At 45.6% G+C, this 23,480-nt stretch overlaps 1 protein-coding gene across 1 annotated transcript in view; it reads left to right on the top strand.

The window, feature by feature from the left end:
• Positions 1 to 23,480, top strand: part of DSCAM (DS cell adhesion molecule) — a 759,593-nt gene that overhangs the window by 650,400 nt on the left and 85,713 nt on the right. Inside the window, exons 19-21 of the mRNA XM_024120069.1 lie at positions 1,205 to 1,351; positions 7,032 to 7,187; positions 17,691 to 17,824. Of these exons, the coding sequence (XP_023975837.1) occupies positions 1,205 to 1,351; positions 7,032 to 7,187; positions 17,691 to 17,824 (437 nt within the window). The remainder of the gene's footprint in view (positions 1 to 1,204; positions 1,352 to 7,031; positions 7,188 to 17,690; positions 17,825 to 23,480) is intronic.

Raw genomic sequence — 23,480 nt, 5'->3', positions numbered from 1 at the left:
TCCTTCCTTCCTTTCTTTCTTTCTTTCTTTCTTTCTTTCTTTCTTTCTTTCTTTCTTTTCTTTCTTTTCTTTCTTTTCTTTCTTCTTTCCTTTCTCTTTTTATTTTCAAGCATTCTGAGACCAGAGAACAGGAACGATCCTCCTTGGAGCAAATCTCACGGTGACTGAGCGCTCCCTAGTGGTCATAAGGAATTAATGTACCCTCCCACCTTGACCACCTAAGAGCTCACATTTTCCAGCAATGCTGGAAAAGAGAGAGAACGCTAGTGTCCAGAAGCACCATCTTTTACGTGCAGAGGTCAGATATAGGGTTAGCTGTAGGAGTAGGTGGTAGATTTTTCCAGCAGCAAGCTTGCACGGCAGTTGCCTCTCGTGCAACTAGCCACTGGGTCGTAGGTTTGAGAACACACATTGTGACTTGCATCTATAATTGCTGACCGTTTACACAGGCAGAGAAGTCTTAGACAGCTAGCAACCAGAAGTCCAGGATTTTCTTTCCATCTTCATAGTCTTTGCAGGCGTGGTTAGATATGCCTTTGGGTTTTCACTTTGATGTTCATCTTTCACTGATGTTTGCAATTCAGTCACTATTTTGCCCCCTCTCCCAGCCACGACATTTAAGGTTGGCATAATCCCACATGAAACATACTTCAGATATCCTTCTAGCCTGTATCCTAGTCCATTTTCGCTCTTTCCTCTGACGAATGATATAGTATTGAAAGGGGCCCTGCTGGGGAAGGGACAGTGAACACGATGACGTGTCTGCTTTTTGGCACTTTCAACAGTGAGGCTTTCAATTTACATGCCAGGTATTACTCAATATGAGGAGATGTACTGTATAAAGTACATGTAACTTACAACAGTAACTTGCAAGGGTAATGGGAACATAAGCCAGACCAGCAGTGGTCTTTTACTCATGCAAGAGGATCAGAAGTGTTCTCAACTCCATAAGCCTGGGGCTTAAAAGTGAAGCAGTTATTCTGGAAAGAGAGACAGTGGAAGTCATACGAAGTCATGGCATTTTACTGAGTTATCATAATATTTGTATAGAGAAATGGTACTCATTTTTTCCTTAATTTGGGGGATTGAGTGCAGGTTTTTCTTTTCCTGTACTTTGAAATATTAAACTAATGTTGCTTGTTCAATATTGCTTTGCTAATCAAACCACCCACGGTTATCACAGATTCTAATTATCTGATTTCAGTGCCCAGTTACCCCCCCGAAAATGTCCAAGCCATAGCGACATCACCAGAAAGCATATCAATATCCTGGTCCACACTTCCCAAGGAAGCCTTGAATGGAATTCTCCAGGGGTTCAGAGTCATCTACTGGGCCAACCTCATGGACGGAGGTAAGAGAATTAAACTAGAACTTTGAGTTTGCCCCAAAGGATGTGCAGTGGAATTTGCAGACCCCTCCTCCTACCGTGGGATTCAGCACAGGGTGGGCAGTTCTTTATCGATGGGTACTTTTCTCCTTTCCCCACGTCTTTCTGTTATCTCATATCTGACATTTTAACAGGTGTGCACAGCTGTTTAAATCATATACCTTCAAAAAGCAATTTGAAGGCTAGGAGGGGGTGGCACTTGGGGAATCTAGGAATAGATGTGTTTTCCTAATTATGAGTATCTATGTCAAGCCTCCGCAGGCAGCACCAAAACCTTGATCTGTATCTAGAAAGTTCTGCGTGATGTGTATCCTAAAAGGCTGACCTCCTCCTATTCCCCGATAGGACTCAGCAGGGAAAATTCTTAAGCTCCTGTAGTTGAACTGGAAGGGGTTCAGGAAGAAGGCCAGAACCAGAACACCTTGGGAGGAGTATTATTGTTCCCATGAGGACTGCCTTCATCCCAAACCCTCCATTTTTGTCCCCTCCTTTTTCTTTTTTCCTTCTCGTATTCCCTCTCTTCCTTCTTGTTGCTTTGTGATTATTATTTTTTTTCTTTCAAGTTGTAGGACAAAATTTTCCAGTTTCGAGGCAAGACTTGGCCCGAGAGAGGGTCAGCTCAGGGAGGGGCAAGATTGGGGCTCCAAGTGTCTTGAGCAGAACAGAGGCCTGACGTCACCGAGCCAGGCTGAGCCCCGCTCCAGGAGCACGACAGGCCCACCCTGAGCTACAGCCCCTACCAGGAAAGGCTCTGCTCTCTGCTTGTGGCCCAGAACTTGGGTGGCCCACACCTGCACCCTCCCCCGCTCCCCATATCCAGCCCCCGGGGGTGCCTCCCCTCTGGTTTGGGGCTTCCTGCAGCTCTTCTGACTGGGGGTGCTCTGAGTCTGGGCAAACACAGAGGCCCCCAGGGCATTTCCCACCTCTGCTCAGGACCACCTGGGCCTGCTCTGCCAACCCGGTCTCTTTCCCCACCCAGGTGATCAGAACACACTGGGCCTCAGAGGCTGCAGGGGTTCCACTATTGGTGCCAGAATAAAGGAAGGAAGACACATTAGCAAAGGCAGCTTAATTTGCTAAGTAAATAGCAGAGTTCCAGGCTTAGCTGTTTACATCTGCAGCCAGACTTGTGTCTCAGAGCTGAGGACCAGATCTGACCCCCTTGATGTCGCGGTAGCGCTTTTCATAGTGCCACAGCAGTGGGAGACATGCTGATTCACCTTCTGGGACCCCCGAAGAAGACGTGTTACCTGAGCAGCAACTCCGTGCTAAGCTCCTGCTTGACGCTGAGGATGCAGCATCTGCCCCGATGGATGCTCTAGCCTAGTGAGAGTCGGGGGATGTGATGCATACAGAACCTCCAGCCCAGTAAGGCACAGCCAGCCCCACGGAGGGACAGAGTTAAACAGATGATTCACTTCACCTCCTCCCTGCAAACAGAGCTTTAAAATTCCCTTAGAAGTAAAATACGGAGCAACGAAAAATTTCAAATTATCTACTTTACTGACACAATACAGTGATCGATCATTGCACATACTTGTTCTGGTGTCTAATCCTCATCTTGAATAAGGTGAAATTAAACACCCTAACATACTCACCTAAAGGCCGTGTTACACTAAAATCGTTCCTTTTTTGTTCTTGTTGGAAACATTTCCATAATCCGGTGATGACTGTTCATCACATTTTCACATTTTACTCATATGTGCTAATAATGCCTGTAAGCGCCTTAGTTCTGCGATGGATGATACGGTTACTATCGTTCAGTCAACTTTACACTTTAAAGCTTTAAAAACTTGAATATTTAAAAACATAGAAGTCTTTAAATAAAGAATGCTTGGAAATGCATACAGTTTCTAAAGATACTTTTACGCACTGTATGAAGATCAAGGTGATGTGCTTAATGCCTAATGTAGAAGTTCTACACTTAATCTCCAAATGATGAGAAAGAAACCTGCTATGAACAGTCATTCCTGACCTGCTACCTCTGAGAAGTGACATTTATGCATTAGCAGGGAATTTCATGGAATTACTGGATTCTTCTGCACAAACACTTAGATTGCGGCCCTGAGGTTCCCACAGACACACAACACATAGTGATCATGTAAAGAACTATACCTGCTAAGCTTGAGAATACACCACACATACACACACACACACACACACACACACACACACACTCACTTGTGCAGGCCAAGAGAGAAAGAGATCGTTACTACTGCTGTGATTAGCAATTGCCCCAAATACTTTTAAAATATGCATTAAAAAGGATTTTGTTATTGTTAATATGACCAGATAAAACTGGTTAATATATTTGATAGGACAGGTTAAATGTACAATAGGTCGGTGAAATTTCTGAGTATTTTATAATCGGAAAGTCAAAGAATTTTTAAGACCTGACAGAAGCAGTTAGTCTAAGATTGCTAGGAAAATGGCACACTTTGAAAATCCACTATTTCCATCGGAATTGGAGCTGCTTTTCAACCCTCTGTCTTTCTTCAAGACAAAAACGACAGATTCTGAATCAAAGCCACGTTTAAGTGCCAGCCAAGACTTTTGCTACGATGCTGGCAGGTTGAGGAGGTGCTTGGGAAAAGTGATTTCCACCCCTATTTTGATTTCTTCCTTAGACCCTTTAAGAATGAAGAAGGGTGTAAATAGATACATAAAACTATTTTGTTTTAAAATATAAAGTTTTTCTTAAAAAAACTTTTTGTACTATAAATATATGATTTCTGAATTTATTTTCTATATTAATTTCATATTATTTTACTCATGATTTCAACTGAACACTATTCTTTACTTCCCATATATTTTTAAAAATTTATTTTATTGAAGTGTAGTCGATTTACAATGTTGTGCTAATTTCTACTGTACTGTCCCATATATATATATATATATATATTTTTTTTTTTTTTTTTTTTTTTTTAATGACTCCACTGGGGCCGTGAAAAGTAGGTGATAGAAATCCGTGTTTAAGCCATAAAAAAAGAAAAGGAGCTTGAAAGAACGACAAATGAAGCACGCTGTTTTGAATTCGGCTTTTTTCATAATTTCCTTTTTACTTCCTCTACATTGGTGAGTCAGAGACATACCCTCCCAGCCGAGAGAATGAGGTGCTTTTGTGGTCGATTCTGGGGCACAGGTAGTTTTCAAAAATCCTTGGGCGGGGTAATTTTGAACAGGGGTTTGGACTGCATTCATATTCATGGTTCGTGATAAATTAGTTCATCCAAATAATATGAACCCCAATATGAGTCAGTATCCAAATACCAATTCTAATTAGTATGGTAATTCATGAGCGGGTGTAATTCTTTTGTGTCAAGTGTTGCTTTCTTTAAAAAGATCAGGGTGTCCCACTTTGCCCTTCTCCCTCTTAACTGTCCTCTTCTCCATCCCTGTGTCTCACTGGGGAACAGCCCTGTCCCATCGGCACACCTTTCCCCTGCGCTGTAATTGGAGCTCATACTTCCCCCGTGACGTAGAGACCCTGGGTCCTTCTTAAAGATAAAAACAAAAGCATAAAACCAGAGGCCCCAAGAGGTCACATGATGTAGTCAATTTCTCATAACTAGCCCTGCACACAGCCCCGTGGAAGCCCCTCCCCTGAGTTGCATTTTCCCTGACTCTGTGTGTGTGTGTGTGTGTGTGTGTGTGTGTGTGTGTAATCTTTGGCATAATGTAGAAGTTCCTAAATCTGAAAAGATCTTGATGAGATCTATACTTAAACTTTTTCCATTAGCATTTGAAGTTTTTAACCTACTCCAATTGACCTGTATTATCTATGTTCAGGAAAATGAAAATTATAAATGAATAATATAATGGAAAGAGGTCTGATGGTCACCCAGGGCCGACTTTTCCTTCACAGGAGAGAATTTCTAGCCCATCTGAGGGTAACGCTTGTCAGCTTTCCAAATGCACAGTGACTACACCGGAGCAAACGTTTTTTTCCATTTTCGTAAGCCATCTGCTGTGGTTTCTAGATTGTGGCCCCTAAAAGTCTGCCACCAGCTGGTCTCCCCCAGAAGACACTAGGCCACAGGCATCTCTGGGGGGCTGCACCCTTTGCTGTGCTCTCTCCCCCCAGCAAAGCATCCTCTGCCCCCAGAACTCACCCACAAGCTGCCCAAGGCGGGATCAGGCGTCGGGCTCCTGCTGGGGTCCGGGGCTGTGTCGGTGCCCATTTTTCCCGTCCCCTCACAGCCCTCATCACACACAGGGGTCCCTGGCATGTGAGTGACAAGCCTTGGCTGCCCCCTGCTTTGCTTTAAATTCAACTATCCTGCTATGTCCAGTTCAGCCTTGATCCTTTTGGTGACAAAAAGTAAAAATAGCCACCATAATCACAAAACAGCTGGCCACTAATCTCCCAACTTCCGTGCAATATGCCAGAAGGACAAGAGGAAAGAAAAACAAAGAGCAGGAAGAGCAAAGCAGCTGGCAGAAACGCATCGCATGTGGCCGACATGCAGGTCCACCGAGCGACCCCAGGGAGTGGCTGAGATTGGGGGCCGCGGCCATGCGGCCACGCCCTGTGGTGCCGCGGTCCGTGCCCTCGGCCCCCGTGCTCGGCTCCGGGACCCGGGGAAGCTACGGAGCCTCTGCGTGCCTCAGTTTCCCCTCCTGTACAATGAACGGGTTGTGGAAACAAGAGCATGGCCATGCTGGGTAAATGAGTTAACCTGGGAACCCAGAACCTAAGGAAGCGCGCACGGCGTGTCAGCTGCCTTTACTGAGGCCAGAGAGCGCGAGAGACCCTTTCGGGCAGCCCCACCGTGCGCACCGCGTGCAGAGGTGGCCAGACACCAAGGAGGGCTCCCTCCTGGACCACCGTCTGCCACCCCGGTTCTGAGTAACCGGGCACAGCGCACGGGGACCAGCCTGCACACATCCCGCGCGCGGCCCCTTGCCCTACGGGTGAGCGGTCCTCAGGACCCTCTCCTCCGCCGCCGGTGGCTCATTGCAAAATCCAGAGCGCCCGTGGCGGTGTTTAACACATCGCCTGAGTTTTCTCAAGCTGCCGTGTATCGTATACCTCAGACGGGCCAGCATAAAGGTGCAGCTTTGCACGTCCTGAGCTGATCCTGCTCCAGGACGTGAAGTAGTTTCAGCTACACCACGTTCCCGGCACATCAGCCGAAGGGTTCACACCAGGTGACAGGAGGGGTTTGCTGCGCTGCCGTAGCTCATATACTTAAGTTAGGTGCTGAAAAACACGTCTACCTTAAAGGAGTTTGCTTTTTTAAATGGAAAAAGGAAACTCGACTGGTAGAAGCTTCTTGATGAGCAGTTAGAAGGGTCTCCGCAGAGTGAGTATAGTGGTCCTGGCTCCCTGGGGCCTGGGGTGCGGGAAAGCTGCGTGGGGACGGTTCAGGAGGGCAGCCACGGTGCCAGCGTTGGGTTTATATAACACTTGACTTGGAGTGAATTGCTGTTTTCCAGACCGATTTTCCGCCCTGTGCTCTGGGGCAGTTTGGCGCAAATGACCTTTTCCAAATGTCGCAGAGCGTTGGTGTCACATGAAGACTGTGCCTAGTCCCCTTGAGTGATTTCAGGACGTGACCTAGGGAGGCTCGTGGCCCAGTGCTGGGCAGCAGGGACGGTGCCCACAGCCGCGGTAACAGGTTCGTGTTTTCTTGTCCTCCAGAGCTGGGTGAGATTAAAAACGTCACCACCACGCAGCCCTCCCTGGAGCTGGACGGGCTGGAGAAGTACACCAACTACAGCATCCAGGTGCTGGCCTTCACCCGGGCTGGGGACGGCGTGCGGAGCGAGCAGATCTTCACTCGGACCAAAGAGGATGGTGAGAAAGGGGGCGGCTTGTTGGGGGAGAGCTCAGGTCCCGTCTGAACCTCCAGGGGACACACAGGAGGCTCCCACCAGCTGGCAGCGTTCCCGGGCAGGAGCTGTTGTTGGAAAGGCTGGGTCAGAGGATTAATTCACCCACCTATTCTTGACTTTGCTCCATGCAAACTTTTTGCTGCCCTCCCGAAATATTCCAGCACGATTCAGACCAGCACTTCCTGTGTCACCTTTGTTTGACTTATCCATTGTTTCTCTCTTCTCCTGTAATTTTTCTTTTTTTTTCGGGGGGGGAGGCACATATTATTTTAAACAAAAGTGCCTTTTATCCCAGGGCTGTATCCCAGGGCCACCCCTGTTTTGTACCCCATTAGAATAATTTCAGTGACTCTTTAGCTATTAGTGTAAGCTCTGATCATTTCCATCTTGCCACTTAAAAATTATGTAATGGTCTACGTCGTCATATGCTGTGCCAGCTTTAGAATAACGTTAGAATAAGCCCTCAATGTGAGAGCTTCATGTTAATTTTTTTTTAATTTCTTACAAGAATTTGTGATGATTGAGTAAAATTTTAAATCGTAGCATATTTTTCAAATCACAATTTGGACTTGGTTATGTGACTATTTCCCAATCCTACAAAAACTGTATATGGCAAAATAGTTTTTTATATTATTTTAAGGGAAAGCCTGAGGGGCCTGACCGAAGACTTTTTGCGGAATAATTTAACTTATAATATACATATTATGGCAATAGTGAGAAGAGCAGTTTCCACCTTAATCAAAGAGAGAGCAATTGATACCGAATTGATTCCCTGGTGGAATCCTCCAAATCAGAGCTGAGAATTATACCCGAGCCAGAGTTGAGATGCGAACCACTACGCCTGAATTCTGTGCTGATTTGGCTCTGCAGTTTTGTTTGGGGATTTTGTCTTCTTGCAGGGCCTCTGTTCCCCCGGAAGCTGGGCGGGGTGTGGGTGGGAGAGCCGTTTTCCATCGCCCATGACTGCCCGCGTATTGGCAGTTTTGATGTCCTTTGCTACACAGACAGTCAACATGCTGTGGCTTCACCCACTGTGTCCTGTGGGAGCAAAGCTAGGGACACGCTCTCAGAGGCTTGGACAGACCCTTCCTGCCCAGCTTTTCTGTCTCCTAAGGACACTCCCCTGACGTTCACAGCATCATTCTCTGCTCTCCCCTCATCAAACCCAGCCCTGCTCCCCAAGCAGTCCTGTCCATCTACCCTCACATATTATGTTTATTGTCTCTCTGGCCCTTCATGCATTCTAGTTCCCGCACACCAATTTAACCTCATTACCCTCAGTTTTTCTAGAACACACAAGTGATTATTCCCAGTTATGTGCAGGTGTCAGCCAATGCCGCCCAAAGAAATTGCATTCTTTCGGGAAATCTAAGGTCAAAATGCAATGCCGTTAGGAAGTCACACATTCATAGAGCTATCTACAAAGCTATGTCCTGGGTGAAGACAGCCGTATTTAATTTTTAAAATGTAATAGACGGAGAGCTGTGTCTAGATGCTGGCTCTGCCACCTGCTGCCGTGGGACTTTGACACCTTACCTCACTTTCTCTGAACTGGACTTTTTTCAGGTACAAAATTTCCATGACGGTCAGGCTGCACAGAATTAAGACATAAAAAGTGAAGTGATGTGTGCAAACATCACCTAGCTTGACATATCGTGGGATGGTTCCTGACACTAGATGTTTGATTATTTGATCTCCACTCCTTCAGAATGAGGGTGGAACCTTCTCTTGCATTGCTAAGCAATAACACAGATGTCACTGGAATTATTATTTAAAGAGCAAATCGATCGGCAACATGAATTTTGACACCTGCATTTTTCAGGAAAACGTACAGCAATCCAATAAAAGCGGAAAGCTCTTTAACAGCTCCATACTGACTGGTAATTTGGGAACAATTTTTAATTCCTCCTCCACTTTTAGAAATCATAGAGCTCTGTCTCAAAACTTGACCCTGAGACCCAAAGTGTAATTTGTCAATCAGTTATTCTCTGCTTTCCTATCCAGTGCTAATAGTATGGGGAGATGTGAGTAACTGTGGAAGGCCCTGCCTTGGGCGTATACCAGGGAGGAGATCAAGAATTCCACTCGTGCTGACGTGGACAAAGAGCGATGCAGAGCTGGGTGGCAGTATTTGCTTGGGATAAATCATTCAGCATTTTCAAAACGAAGCAGAGCAGAGATTAGGTAGAAGGAGAGAAAAACTAGTATAATAATGAGCTTATTTCCCAGATTCACATGAAAAATTCACTAATCTAGAAATGGTGAAGAACTGTGCCAGCCAGGCTTATAGACTCAACGTCTAATGTAAATAGACCCTTGAGCAGTTTACAGAACTGATTACACTTTTGTGTCTGCTTGAAAGGAATGTGTAATCAAAGTCAGAGTATAAACCCTGTTGATGCTTCTTATGATTTGAAGTTTGGATAACACTGCCGACTTCAATTAAATGATGTAAAAATATAAAATAATAATTGTCAACATTTATTGTTTCTCCTCGGAAAAGCACTATTCTAGGCACAGGTTGAAGTTTCATTGTTTATTGATGCTCTTGCAAGTAAAGAAATATTAACACCTTCACAGCAAACATTCAATTAGGACTTCTCTGCGTAAAACAGTTCCTAAACTAACGTCCTCACCCCTCAGTGTCACGGGGCCTGGAATTTTAAATTATGTTGTTAGGTCACTGATCATCTTAAAAAGGAAAAATTTATCACCTGCTAGTGAAAGAGATAAAAACAGAATCAATAATAAATAAATAAAAGTAGATTAAATAAATAAAATTGAAAAATAAAACAAAGCGTTTACTTTTACAGGGGATAATTCACAACTGAAATATTTGTTTAGAAAACAAGTCTTCTGTTCCATAAGTAGTTTCTCAGTTTCTGTAAAGATTCTTGGACATATTCTCCAAGAATATGGAGATCTTGATATAGATCTCTGATATAGATCCTTGGACATATTATCGGGTCCATAGTCTCAGTTCCGTCAGTATAGTTGTGGGTCCACGGAGATATTCTCAGGGTCTGTGAGAACAACTGACGTCTCAGGTCCTCTTCCCAGGACTGCTCAGTCATTGAGAACTTGCACATTTTTTATTGCTGCAAGACCACAAAAGATTATTTGCCAATCAAGCTTTCTGTGTTTGAACACAAGACAGCTAATTCTGAATTCTGAAACGTTTGTGAAATCCTGACACCATTTTATTTGCTGAGAATATAATCTGGGCCAAGCCATGGGGAAGGAGAACACACACAAACGCAATCTATGATTTTTCCAATTGTTATTTTCATTCTGCTGGCAGGAGGGAGTTTCAGCCCTGACCCTTTTCCACAAAAGAAAACATTACGTGTATATAAATAGCGACGGTTGTGTTTAAGTGCAAATATTTACTGAATACATCACCAGTGCACATAGCTCTGTGGGAAAAGGCCAGCAGGAGCTGTAATAGGTGATCTTTGGTCCCTCTCTGCCATGGTTAATGATCTGTTTAGCAGGACATCTGAAAGTGGAGCTAAGAGCAAGAGAAAAATAAACAGACATCAGGATATTTGATTCCTCTGGCCACCCATATCTTGAGCCATACATCCTCTTGAAGGCATGGATGGTGTGTTCTCAGATGATAGTGTAACCGCACCCTGGTTCACCTTAAAGGTGATGGACTCTGTATGTGTGTGTGTGTGTGTGTGTGTGTGTGTGTGTGTGCGCGTGTGTATTTGCCTAACCACCAGCAGCGCTGCCCTTCAGGAGACACTGAAGGCTTTGCGTGCCATGGGAAAGCCTGTCAATTAATCGGTATCAATACAGCTTAGGGTTCCAGAGTCCTGCAGCATTTGGCAGGGTTGTGATGTGCTCTGTGCAGTAGCAGATACACCGGCAACACAACAGACCAGGATGTCCTGGGAGGCCTTCCACCACGTGAATGTCAAAGCTTCCTCCGCTGCAGTGATTCTCACACAGGTTCCTAGGAAGTCCAAGGGCTCCTAGGGGGGCCTCAGAGGTGCCCAGTGGTAATGGGGAGGGCCCCTGAGGGGCTCCCTCCCAGCTCTGCTTAAGGAAGAGCCACTCCACTTCCACTGTGTTATGCATGGGTCTCCCACATGACACGTAAAAGGATTTGTCCACTTTAAAGAGTGTTTGGAAACCACTGCTCTAATGGGTGCAAAGGCCAGACATACTGGAGCCTGATGGAAACCAGAAGAGAAAAGGGGCCTCATGCATTGCTTGGCCGTGACGACAACTGCTATTGTGGAGGTGTCCCTGCGGCGTCACGTCGTCTGCTCACGGCTCAGAAAAGCCGCTGCGGAGCCTGGGGCTCAGGTGGACCTGGCTGTCACGGCGGGTCACACATACACACACACTGATGTGTGCACCACACCACACGCAGCACAGACATCACATACACACCACAAACCACACGCACGCACTATACACACACACATACCACACACACACCACGCACGCTACACATGCAGACATACTCTACACACACGTCACACACACATCACACAAATCACAAAACACACACCACATACACTACACACACCACACAAGCCACAAACCGCACACACACATACCCCTGCCTGTGGCTGATCTCTAAGACCAGAAAAATGATGATGACAAAAACGAAGCTGACCAGAGCATCTGTGAGGTGCTTAGACTCTTGTCTCACTTCAGATTGAGGCAATATTTTTACAGAACAATAAGGTTGATGTTTCACATTAAGATACACTCTTAGGTGGCTTGACTGTGTGGACCCATTCTCTATGCTGTGTAGCAAATCATCACAAACTTAGCACCTTAAAACAATAGAAATTCATTATCTGACCATTTCCTGGGGTCAGGAGGCCAGGGACGGGTTAGCCGGGTCCCCGCTCAGGGTCTCACAGGCTGAAATCACAGTGTTGGCTGGGCCTGGGCTCTCATCTGAGGTCGGATCCTCACCCGAGCTCACTGGTGGTCAGCAGGCTCCAGTTCCCTTAGGGCTGAGACCATCTCCTCAGCCCCCAGAGGCCACTCCCCAATCCCTGTCACATGGCCCCCGCAGGGTCACATGGTCGTGTGGTCATAGCAGGACAGTTGACCTCTTCATCACCAACAGGAGCCTGTCTCTGCTACTCCAAATCCCTCTCTGACTTCTAGACCCTCTTTTAAGAGGCTCATCTGATGAGGTCGGGCCCACCCAAGTTACTCTCCTTTCGAGTAACCTAAAGTCAGCTGATTGGGTCCTTAATTATATCTGCAAAATCCCTTCACCTTTGCACAAAATGTAACCTGATTTTGAGAGTGATCCATCCATCATAGTGACAGGTACCACCCACATTCAAGGGGAAGTAATTATACAGGTGTGGATATCAGAGGGCGGGAATCTTGGGCACCATCTTAGCATCCTGCCTGCCACACTGAGCTCGTTTAGAAAATCTGCTTGGAGGACCTAACATGTCCCAGATGCTGGCCCGGGCACTGGAGACACAGCAGAGAACAGGACAGGTGGGGCTCGCAGGCTGGTGGGGGAGACAGATATTTACCAATCACTCCTGAGTGGGTTATGACAAGCGCCATGAAGAAGCGTCTTCAGAGACTACCCGTCCTGACCTCACCCAGGCTAGTGACAGAGAAGGTTTTCTCGAGAAAGCAAGCACTAGCAGAAGCTGAGATGAGTTAGAGTTGCCAAGGACAAGGTGGAGGGCGGGGAACAATTCCAGGCGGGAGGAACCCAAGGCTCTCAGTCATCGTGTGTCAACGACCTGATGTGGGAGACACGCGCCACATCCAGGGACCTAAAAGGGGGTCCAGTGCCGTGCGGTGACACAGAGCCAGGAAGAGAATCCAGCCACTGACCTGACACGTCCACGTGGAGGTCTAAAGCACACATCAACCTTACACATCCACCGAGAGGCAACGAGAAGGGAAGAGAATTCCAGGTTCTGGCTCTTGCGACCAAGGAGATGGCCGGGCCGTTTGCTGCAATAGGCGACGGGGGGAGAGAGGCTTGGGAGAGAAGGTGATGAGCCCTGCTTTGAACAGGATAGGCCTAAGGTGCGTGAGTCAGGGCCAAGATGCCGAGGCCATCGGATACGAGAGCTCTGAGAGCATCTGCGTGCACAGGGGAGGTCTGAGCACATGGGAGAATGCAGAAGAGATGCTCTTCAGCCGCTGCCTTCTTAACTTCAGCCACTCAAATCTGGAGCCATAAGTTCACTCAACGATGGCCAGAAATTCATGACGGCTACCTAAGCTTACCTATATCTTCATAAGAAAAAAGCAGATTACCAAAATGTAACCTGGTGACTAGCAGTGCGTCTTAACAAACTATGTCCCAGACACACCCTCCTAAGCCATCTCTGTCTCCTGCCACTCTCAACATTTGGTGTTTATCATTCAACACTGAGTTACAAAGTAAGGCCAGAATCCTTTAGCAATACGTACGGTAAAGAAATGGCGATGGTAATTACAAATGATAGCTAGAGTTTATTCAGTGCGTATTATATACAGGACTCGTATTAATTCTTCACATGAATTCTCTCTCATAATCTTAACAGTAAAATAATAACTTGGTATAATTATTGTTCTGGCCTCATAGATGAGGGAACTAAGGCTTATTAGAGAACTTAGGAACTTGCCCAGGACACAGAACCAAGTGGTAAAGTTGGACAAAAGCCAGCAGTAGAGGCTGCAAAGCCCACACCTTTAACCATTGTGGTGTAATCCAAACCAGAACTAAAATTTTAAATTCTCATTTGTAAAGTGTTGGCTCAGAAATCCTGAAAATCTTTCTCCAATGTCTTGTGCCTCAGTTTCTGTATATTTATTATTTTCTTGTGCAAAATTCTAATAACGCTACAAGGAAAGATTGTACAAGATGGATCATAAATCAGTGTGTGAGGAACCACATGGGGGTTTAGGTAGTAAGTGCAGTGAAAAACCCTTTGATCTGACGTGATCCAGGCAAGTTAATGGAGATAATCTACTAAAGAAGGAATCACTACATTTTACAGTGACCAAGAGACAGAACTCAAACATTGTAGTTTAACTTAAAACATATAAATATACATTTATTATATAATCATTGTCTAATCAACTGATCCAGACTCATTTCTTTAGTTTTGGGTGAAGAGATTAGAGTTCTATGTCATTTTTCATTCTTTGAACTGTATTCATCATGGATCATCTGTAATTTCCACTTTAATTTCTTGATCACGGAGTAAACATGTATTGTCATTGGCCAGTAATCTGCTTTTTAATTTCTTTTTATCTGTTTGCCTTGATTTTTTTTGCCATGTGACCTGTTCTTCTCACTAGTCTTGCCCAAACCTAATTGAAGCTTCTTTTTTTTTTAAATTTACCTTCAGAAAGCTTTTCCAAAGTCCCATCAATTGTCATAAAAACAGCTTTCTTTGTGCACTCATTTTTCATCAGTTTCCGTAAATTAAACTTCATTACCTTGACAAGTACAATTGTCACAAACAGGGTGGAAACAAGCCTGACACTCCTGATGAGCAGCCAGCCAAGGGGTTGTTGCCAAAGTACTTGGGGTCCTAGAAGGACGCTGGCCAGAGGGAGTGCCTGGTGGACGCCAGCTGCGTGGTTTGCTTTACAGAAGATATGGAGGGTTCTGGCCAATCTGGGGGCATCCATTAGCGTGGGACTATTAAGCACACGTACGCTCTACCCTTGGCGTTCGGGAGGAGCCCTTGTGGCTCTGAACCAGGTTGTAGATGTCTTGGTGATTGCCCTCACCAGTAGAAAACTAAGCATATTCAGGACAAAGGTACCTTGTTCCCAAGGACCTATTAATCTGAGCTTCATCACTCCTATGTGTTCCTTTCTCTAGACCTTTTGCTCTTGGTGGAACTTGTCAAAAACTGACCCCAAGATTTTATATTTTCAATGATGACTGTGTCCAACCCCCGTTAACTCTTGCCAGAGGTGTTGGTTTTGTTGTTTTGACCTAGAAGAGTCAAGGTCAAAATGTGAGCATCAATTTGACCTAGAATTGTCACCTAGAAGGTGACAATTATGAGATACACATTCAACTCCAAAAATATTTACTTTGAAGTTAGGTTGTTTTTGGAGAAGGAAGAAACTCAAAGCTTCCTCCAGGGGCTCACAAGGGACCTTACTGGTTTGAATTTCAAGGTCTCCATCAAGGGGGGAAGCTCTCTCTACATGAAAAGTTAAAACAATGAGGAACAAAGCAATAACCTCGTGGTTTCTCTCAGCAGGTATAACACTCGTTCCCCTTTATCCCATGTTCTACCCACCTCACCTCATTCTCCCTCTTCAACCTGGAAGACAAAAGGGTGGAGGGAAGGGCACTTACGTTCAATCTCACCTCTCAAATTAAGCTTCGTGCTGTCCACACCGTTTTCTGCATTCTTAGATGATTTACAGAGGGGAGTTCGTTGTCTCTATGAACTGTGAATCTTTGACACAAAAATTCATCCTCATAAAAACTGCTTCTGAGCCTCTCCTGAGCCAAAGGGAGGAGTCATTGCAAAGTGTTTTGGGCCCAGAAGGGTGATCTCTGATGACTGAGGTAATTCGCCCTCATCCGTAACTCAGGAGGCCAGATGTACCCCCCAAGCCCGTCCAAAGCCAAACACTGTAGCAGAAACAAGAATGACCCAGAAGCTAAATTCTCTACTAGTCAGAGGCAGGAAATCATCAGGGACTGAAAAGCATAGAGAGGGCTCCTGGGAAGACAGGGACTTGAACTAATTGTGTTAGTTCTGTCACAGAAACAACTATTCATGACACTGGTTAAGGAACAGCAGGGCAGAAGACTTCATTCAGGGGAACGATTTGATAGGTGAAGGCATGACCACAATGGTGCTTTGCGGTAGGGGAGAGAGATTGATTTCAGCTTTGAATACAACAAGGAAAAGTGGGAATTTATAGCCAAGGAGTGAAGGGGAGGAAGTGGGGTCATTGGGTGAAACAATTACTAAGAGGAAACATCAGGGATGAGGGGCATTCTGGCTAAATTGACTTCACAGGAGCTTTGCAGAAGGCAGGCGAGGATGATCAGAGGTTACCTGGTGGTTGGGCTTCCCTGGTGGCGCAGGGGTTGAGAGTCCGCCTGCCGATGCAGGGGACGCGGGTTCGTGCCCCGGTCCGGGAAGATCCCGCATGCCGCGGAGCGGCTGGGCCCTTGAGCCGTGGCCGCTGAGCCTGCGCGTCCGGAGCCTGTGCTCCGCGACGGGAGAGGCCACAACAGTGAGAGGCCCGCGTACCGCAAAAAAAAAAAAAAAAGATTACCTGGTGGTGACAGAGAGTGAGGACTTTGATCAGATATCAAAGGAGATAAGATATTGTGGAGATTCTGGCTAAACTGACTGAGCAGGATACTTGCTAAAGTGGGCTCTTAGGGGACACGCCCAAGGACATGGCCCAGCGGAGCTCCTAGGTCACTGGTCAGAGAGACACTGTGTCAGCCCCCAGGGTGGCTGTAACAAAGTCCCGCAGCCTGGGGGACCAACAGCAGGAATGTGCTGTCTCACGTTGCAGCCTGGGGGACCAACAGCAGGAATGTGCTGTCTCACGTTTCTGGAGGCGAGAAGTCCAAGATCAAGGGGTGGGCAGGGTCGGTTCTTTCCCAGGGCTGTGAGGGCGGTTCGACCCCTGGCTCGTAGATGGGCATCTTCTCCCTGTGTCTTCACATTGTCTTCCCTCCATGTGTGTCTCTGTGTCCACATCCCCCTTTTCTTACAAGGACACCAGCCATGCTGGTCAGGCCTCACCCAAATGACGCCGTTTTAACTTGATTTTCTCTTTAAAGATTCCATCTCCAGATAAGGTCACATTCTGGCATGGTAGGGTTAGGGCTTCAGCAAGTGGGTGTTGACTGAAAAAACAATACACAACGTGAGAGCTGTGAGTTAAGTTTTATTGGGGGCAAAATAAGGACTATAGCCCGGGAGACAGAATTTCAGAGAGCTCTGAGAAACTGCTCCAAAGAGGTAGGGGCGAAGGTCAGTGTTACATATGATTTCAGTGAAGGGGGTACGTGCAGTCAAGCGCACGTTTTGGCAGAAGCTTCCTGCTAGTCATGAGGAACAGGTGTCACCGTTAATGATTTTAGTGCTTTTCTAGATACGAGGAGATGCAAGAATTGGGCTCATAAAATCTTCTCCTAAACATCTCTACCTATCTGAAGGCCTGTTCTCCCAGTTTTTCCCAGCGCACAGAGCGCCTCATTCCTGATCTCCACCCTGAGCTCCTTTCAGTGGGTGTTGAAGGTCAGCGGCTGCAGCAGTTCATGATTTAATCCTTGCAGAGGCAGAAGGCAGGTGCCAGTTGGTAGTTGGCATGGGTTTTGAGGGACACAGTTCAGCCCGCATCCCTGACTCCTGAAGAGCTGGGAAGAGAGAGTGGCAGGGCCCAGCGGTGTCCTGTGGGGTGGTGGGTCTGGAGCGGCGGGGAGGGAAGCTCCATCATTCTGTCACTAAACGTTCTGCTTTTCCAGTTCCAGGTCCCCCCGCGGGAGTCAAGGCGGCCGCGGCCTCAGCCTCCATGGTCTTTGTGTCCTGGCTCCCCCCTCTCAAGCTGAATGGCATCATCCGGAAGTACACGGTGTTCTGCTCTCACCCCTACCCCACAGTAAGTTGGTAAATCACCCAGTGCCTTTCAGGCGTCTTCCAGAAACGAGCCACGGGCGCTCGCTTGAGACATTCTCCTTCCTTTGTTTCCCACCTCCTTGGGTTTTCCCAGCGGTTTTCTTCTTCTCCCTGCTGTCTGCACATACAAAGCAAGGTCCTCATTACCACCTCATCGGAAAATACACTTCTGAATCCTTCTAAGGGCCACAGTGGTCTGGAATGATTGTTTTCTGGGTGAGTTCCCACGAAAACTGCCAGCCGGCTTATCAAAACCGAAACCCGGAGGCCGTAACTGATCGTTAGTGGACACCACCTATCGATTTTGCTGTTGGGCTCATCCTTCAATGCCCTTCATGCCTCACCTGCCGCCCTCGCACAGCCCGACCCCGTCCTCCTTCCCTGCCCGTCGCCCGCTGAGACCCAGCAGCCGGAAGGCCCTTGTTATGCTAGAAATGAAGGACTTTAACAAGACACTATGACCCTCACAAGTACAACAGGCAGCTTAATTCACTGTGAAGGAATTAAAAGTTAGGGTACTTAATATTTCAAAGTAGGAGATTTACTCTCATTAGTATTAACACCACTGAATGACACTTACAGAGTTAAAGTGTTTCTTAAACAGAAGAACGTGTGTATCCAAAGGGGAAATTTCAAAGAAAACAAAAAATGGTTCATGAAATTTATGATGTCTTTGTAGAAATGTTTATGACATTTTCTGAGGTAGGCGCTGTGTCCAATCCATCTTTCCGCCTCCCAGCTCCCGGCACAGAGCATGACATGCATAGCCATTCACTGTTTGTGGAGTGAATACACAAACTAATTTTGGTCTTATTGTGGTAAAATATCAAAACATAAAAGGTAGCATTTTTAAGTGTTCGATTCAGTGGCATTAAGTCCATTCACATTGTTGTGAGACCATCCCCTCCGTCCATCTCCAGAGCTCTTTTCTTGGAAAACTGCGACCGTCCCCATGAAACACTACCTCCCGTTCTCCCTCCCCCACCCCCTGGCAACCACCCTTCTCCTTTCTGTCTCAGTGAATTTGACTATTCTAGGAATCTCATAGATATCACCCACCGGAATAAGACAGTGTTATCTTACTGTGCCGGGCTTATTTCACTGGGCATAATATGTCCCGGGTGCATCTGTGTTGTAGCACGTGTCTGAATTTCCTTCCTTTTTAAGGTTGAGTAACATTCCTGAACGAGTTTAGTAATTACTTTTTAATTAAAATGACATGCTTTCCCAAGTCTAGAGTCTGTAGGGGACCCAGAGGCCCAGTGGCACCATAGACACTGAGGAAGATTCACGGCGGGGGGGACAGGGGGAGAGCGGGAGTGTGGCTCACAGATGGGCCTCCATCTCCGAAAAATATCAAGTTGTGTGTGTTCTGCTGTTTATATGTGAACAGCAGCACCTCTGGAGTTGAAGTAAAGACTTAGAGGTAATATGCTTGGATATGGGTTTCAGAACTTGTGTGAGTTCCTTATCTGGTTTCAGACATGCTGTTAACTGTCATCTGCTGAATCCTACCATCAGGTCCCACCATCAAAGCCCAGAGCTGCAGAGCAGTGTAGAGGACCCGGTGGGCGGCCCTCTACTCAGAGGCCATTCGCTGAGGACCCTGTGCAGGTTTTGACCCCCTGAGCATCAGCCCTGACATACCACCACATTCACCAAAGAGAGACAACATTATTGCTGAACGCGAGCCCGTATTTCACTAGAATATGAAGGGCTTCTTTATTTTTATTCATTCGTTCACTTCTTGACTTGCTGTAGGACTCCCAATTGCTCTTTTGACTCCAGCAAGCTAGAGAGAGGGAACAGGGAACACCGGCAGCTCACCCTCATTCTGTCTTCCCAATCGGCTCTTTATCTCTAAACTAAACGCCCCAACCTGGCTTATTTGTAATTAGTCCTGAGTGACTGAGGCTTCGATGAGCGAGCCCGCGTCTGTGGATCGTGGGTGCCATATTACTCTCCATCCTCCCAGCCTACGAATCAAGTCCTATAAAAAAGGAGGAGTTACTATCCCGAACACAGTATCCATCGAACCCTCTGTAGGGTGGAACAGAAATAACTTCCCAAGGGATTTCCAGTCTCTCCCTGCATAGAATAATGGGATTCAACTATCCAGGACCTTCTCAACAAGAGCCTTTCAAAAAATACCTTAGCGAGATCAAACTAACCAGAAAAGGTGGGAAATAACCGAATTTCTCACCTCCTTGATGTCTTACAACCACTAGCAGGTGGTTCTGTGCGGTCTTTAACCATATTTAAAAAACATCGTAAATCTAGAAATATGATTATCACAAGGTGCCTGCGGTCTCCCGGGAAGCACCACTTATTAAGCTTTGCAGAGAGGACCCAGAACTCCAGAGCTGTCCTCAATAACATGAAGTGAACCAGAATGAGTTTTCTTCCCTCTCCAGAACCACATTGCTATTCGTCTATTTCAAACATCATTTACGACCGCGAGGCCTATTTTTAATAGACTTTATTTTTTAGAGCAGTTTTAGGTTGACAGCAAAATTGAGTGTGAGGTACAGAGACTTCTCATATGATACCTATTTTTAAAATAAAATAATACCATTACAAGTAAAGATGAGAGAGAACTAATACACGTGTCTTCAGAGGTGAAGACGTGAACAATTCCATCTACTATTCTGTTTTTTTCCCGTGGAACGAATAAGGAACTATAAATTACTGGAAAGGGGGAATTTTTCCCCTCTTTAGTGTCTGCGATTTAATTTTAAGTCAGAAGACGATGCTATCAAATTTTCTGAGGCTTTTACTTTTCTGCCAATGTATCGAAAGAAACACCAGAGGGCAGTCCTAGTTCTGTGTATTTTTCCTGCTCGTGTAGCTGAATGTTTTTTTCCTTTGAAATGACTTCATAGTCGAATGTAGAACACGGGAAGATAAATTAGGACACAGCATACTCTGTAATTTAACCTTCCTTGTAAGAGTCCCTCGGCTAACCTCCTTGCTGATGTAAATTTTCTCTCAAGATCGTCAATTCATGCCCCTTCCTTGTGAAAGTGCCTTGTTAAAAGACGCGGGCTCTTTTCTCTAATATGTACAACGCATTGCCTGATTATACGCATTTGTTTCACGGTGTTCTCTCAGGTCAGCTTAGTAAAAGGCGTCAGAATATGAAACTTTGTATGTTGCCAGGCCAGAAACTGGAAATTTGTCTCCAGGCTGGTTGTCTAAAAGTGGTGTTTGGTAAACATTAATCTCACTGTGAGGGACCAGCTAATGCAAAGAGACATCAGTCCCAATCAGAGCAAAACCTCAAGTCCGTTTGATTAAGGAATTCATCAGAGAACCGCAAATATTCAGGAATCTCAAGTAAAAAAAAATGGTGCGATAACAGAATCAGGGAAGTAGTAGCTCATGTGACCACCTGAATGTATAATGATGCTCATATAATATCGATCGTTCCTCTCTCAGAAGTCACCATGGACCTCCTGGTTGTAAAATTCCATTGCCTCTTAGGAAGAAGCAATGCTCTTCCTATTTCAAGTTGCAGCATCACAAGCTATTATATAGTTTTTTGTTTTTAAATTTGTTTTTCTTAGCTTCCATTATCCTTTTATTCTTTCTCTTTTGTTCTCCCTCTCCCTCAACACCCCACCCTTAAAGGTAAGCATTTTTCAATACTCTACCTTCTTTTCATATTCTTTACTATCTCCCAGAATAATTGACTCTATTCTCATAATTTAACTATCATCTGAAGTTAAGGGGTTCAAAATGTTTATCTCTAAGCCTGACAATCTTAGAGAACCAGTCAGTCCTATATTGTCAACTTCCTACCATCCACGTCTGCTTGGAGACCCCACCACATCCAACATGTCCAGAACCAAATTCATTCTTGCCCCCCGTGCTGTTCCTGTTTCTCAACTAAGCTAATCATTACCTTTGACTAAGTTAATGATTACCTTAAACAAAGCTAAGCCTTAGATTACCTTTGACTCCTGTTCTCCCTTTCCACTCATTATCTGATTGGTTTCCAAATCATTTCTTCATTTACACAGCAAATCTCTATAGAGGGCTACCCTGTGCCAAGGGATGAGCCGGAGTCTGAGGTGTAACAGTCAGGAGAAGCTGAGTTATGCTGTGTTACAAGCATGCCTAAAAATCTCAGTGACTTCCACCAATAACAGCTTTATTTTTCTTTCACGTTCATGTTCATTGTGAGTTGGTGGTAGCTTTGATCCATGTTATCTTCACTCCAGGAAGGACCCATGTGGGTTTTATGGCAGAGGGAAAGAAATCTCCGGAGGGTCTGACATAGGCATTAAATGCTCCAGCACAAATCAATGGCTAGAATCCATCACATAGCCTCACTCAACCACAAGGGAACCAGGAATACAATCCGAACACATACCCAGAAGACAGGCAAACCAGAATGTTTGGAGAACAACTCTAATATAACCATGGGACGGCAATGACAAAAGATAGAGTGTCTTTCTTTGAGAAGCTCCTAGTTCTAGGGAGGGCAGAAGATACTAGAGATGGTCACTGCTCTGTGCGGTGTGGCAGACGACACGACAGTGGCGTGGACAGCACTGGATGACACAGGAGTCAGGTTAGAGGGTGTTACTCAACTAATCAGGTCAGAGACTGTTACTTAGGACATATATACAGCCCTGGCTTGCAGGAGGGGAAGAATTGTACTTGATGAGAGGGTTTTATGACCAAGGGAAATAGCACCTGCAAAGTGACATTGTGTCATGAAGAGTCTTTCTCCACAACATCTTTCTAATCCTCTCCCTTCCTTTCACTCCCACGACCATTGCCTTGGTTCAAGTCCTTGCTTGGGAAACCAAACTAGGGCCGAAGCCTTTCCACTACCCATATCCATTCCCTTCCACTGTCTGCATCACTGTCATAATTATTCTTCCAAATTCTTTGTCCGATCCTGTCATGCCCTTGTGCAAACTTCTTGGATAACTTCTCCCTTTTTACCTAAAAAAAGTTCAGAATTCTCAAGATGACCTGTGCAGATTTCCATAACCCAGCTCCAATGGCTGTTCAGTCTCCTATTCTACTAACCTTGCTCCATCCAAAATCTAAGCCACACTGCGTCTCCTGTGTGTGTGTGTGCGTGCGTGTGTGTGTGTTGTGTATGTGTATAGTGTGTGTGTATAGTGTGTGTGTATTAGGTCCTCCTCCTCCTTGTCTTTTCCCTCTCATCCTCCCATGTAATAATGTTTATTCTTAAGGCTCAACTTAAATGCCACATTATTTATTCTAACATTGTTGAGCATTTGCCGTATTCTAGCTGCTATGTGTTAAATGCTTTATGCTTATAGTTTCCAAACTTGTTTTTTCATGACTCACAATCGGAAATATATTTTATGACCACACTCCAGTACACACACACAGCAAAAGCCTTGTAAACAAAACTTCACTTACTACACATGATGCACTCTGATATTTTCTGTTATATTGGATTTTTTTCTCTTCTTTTATTTTTTAAATGATTTCCAGGCCCACTAAATTGCTTCTATGGACCACATTTTTTTTTTTTTTTTTTTTTGGCGGTACGCGGGCCTCTCACTGCTGTGGCTTCTCCCGCTGCGGAGCACAGGCTCTGGACGTGCAGGTCCAGTGGCCATGGCTCACGGGCCCAGCCGCTCCGCGGCATG

This window comes from Physeter macrocephalus, chromosome 8, assembly GCF_002837175.3.
Source record: "Physeter macrocephalus isolate SW-GA chromosome 8, ASM283717v5, whole genome shotgun sequence".
Classification (NCBI taxonomy): domain Eukaryota; kingdom Metazoa; phylum Chordata; class Mammalia; order Artiodactyla; family Physeteridae; genus Physeter; species Physeter macrocephalus.
Note: the sequence above shows the minus strand (reverse complement) of the source record. Positions and strands in the feature narration are given on the sequence as shown.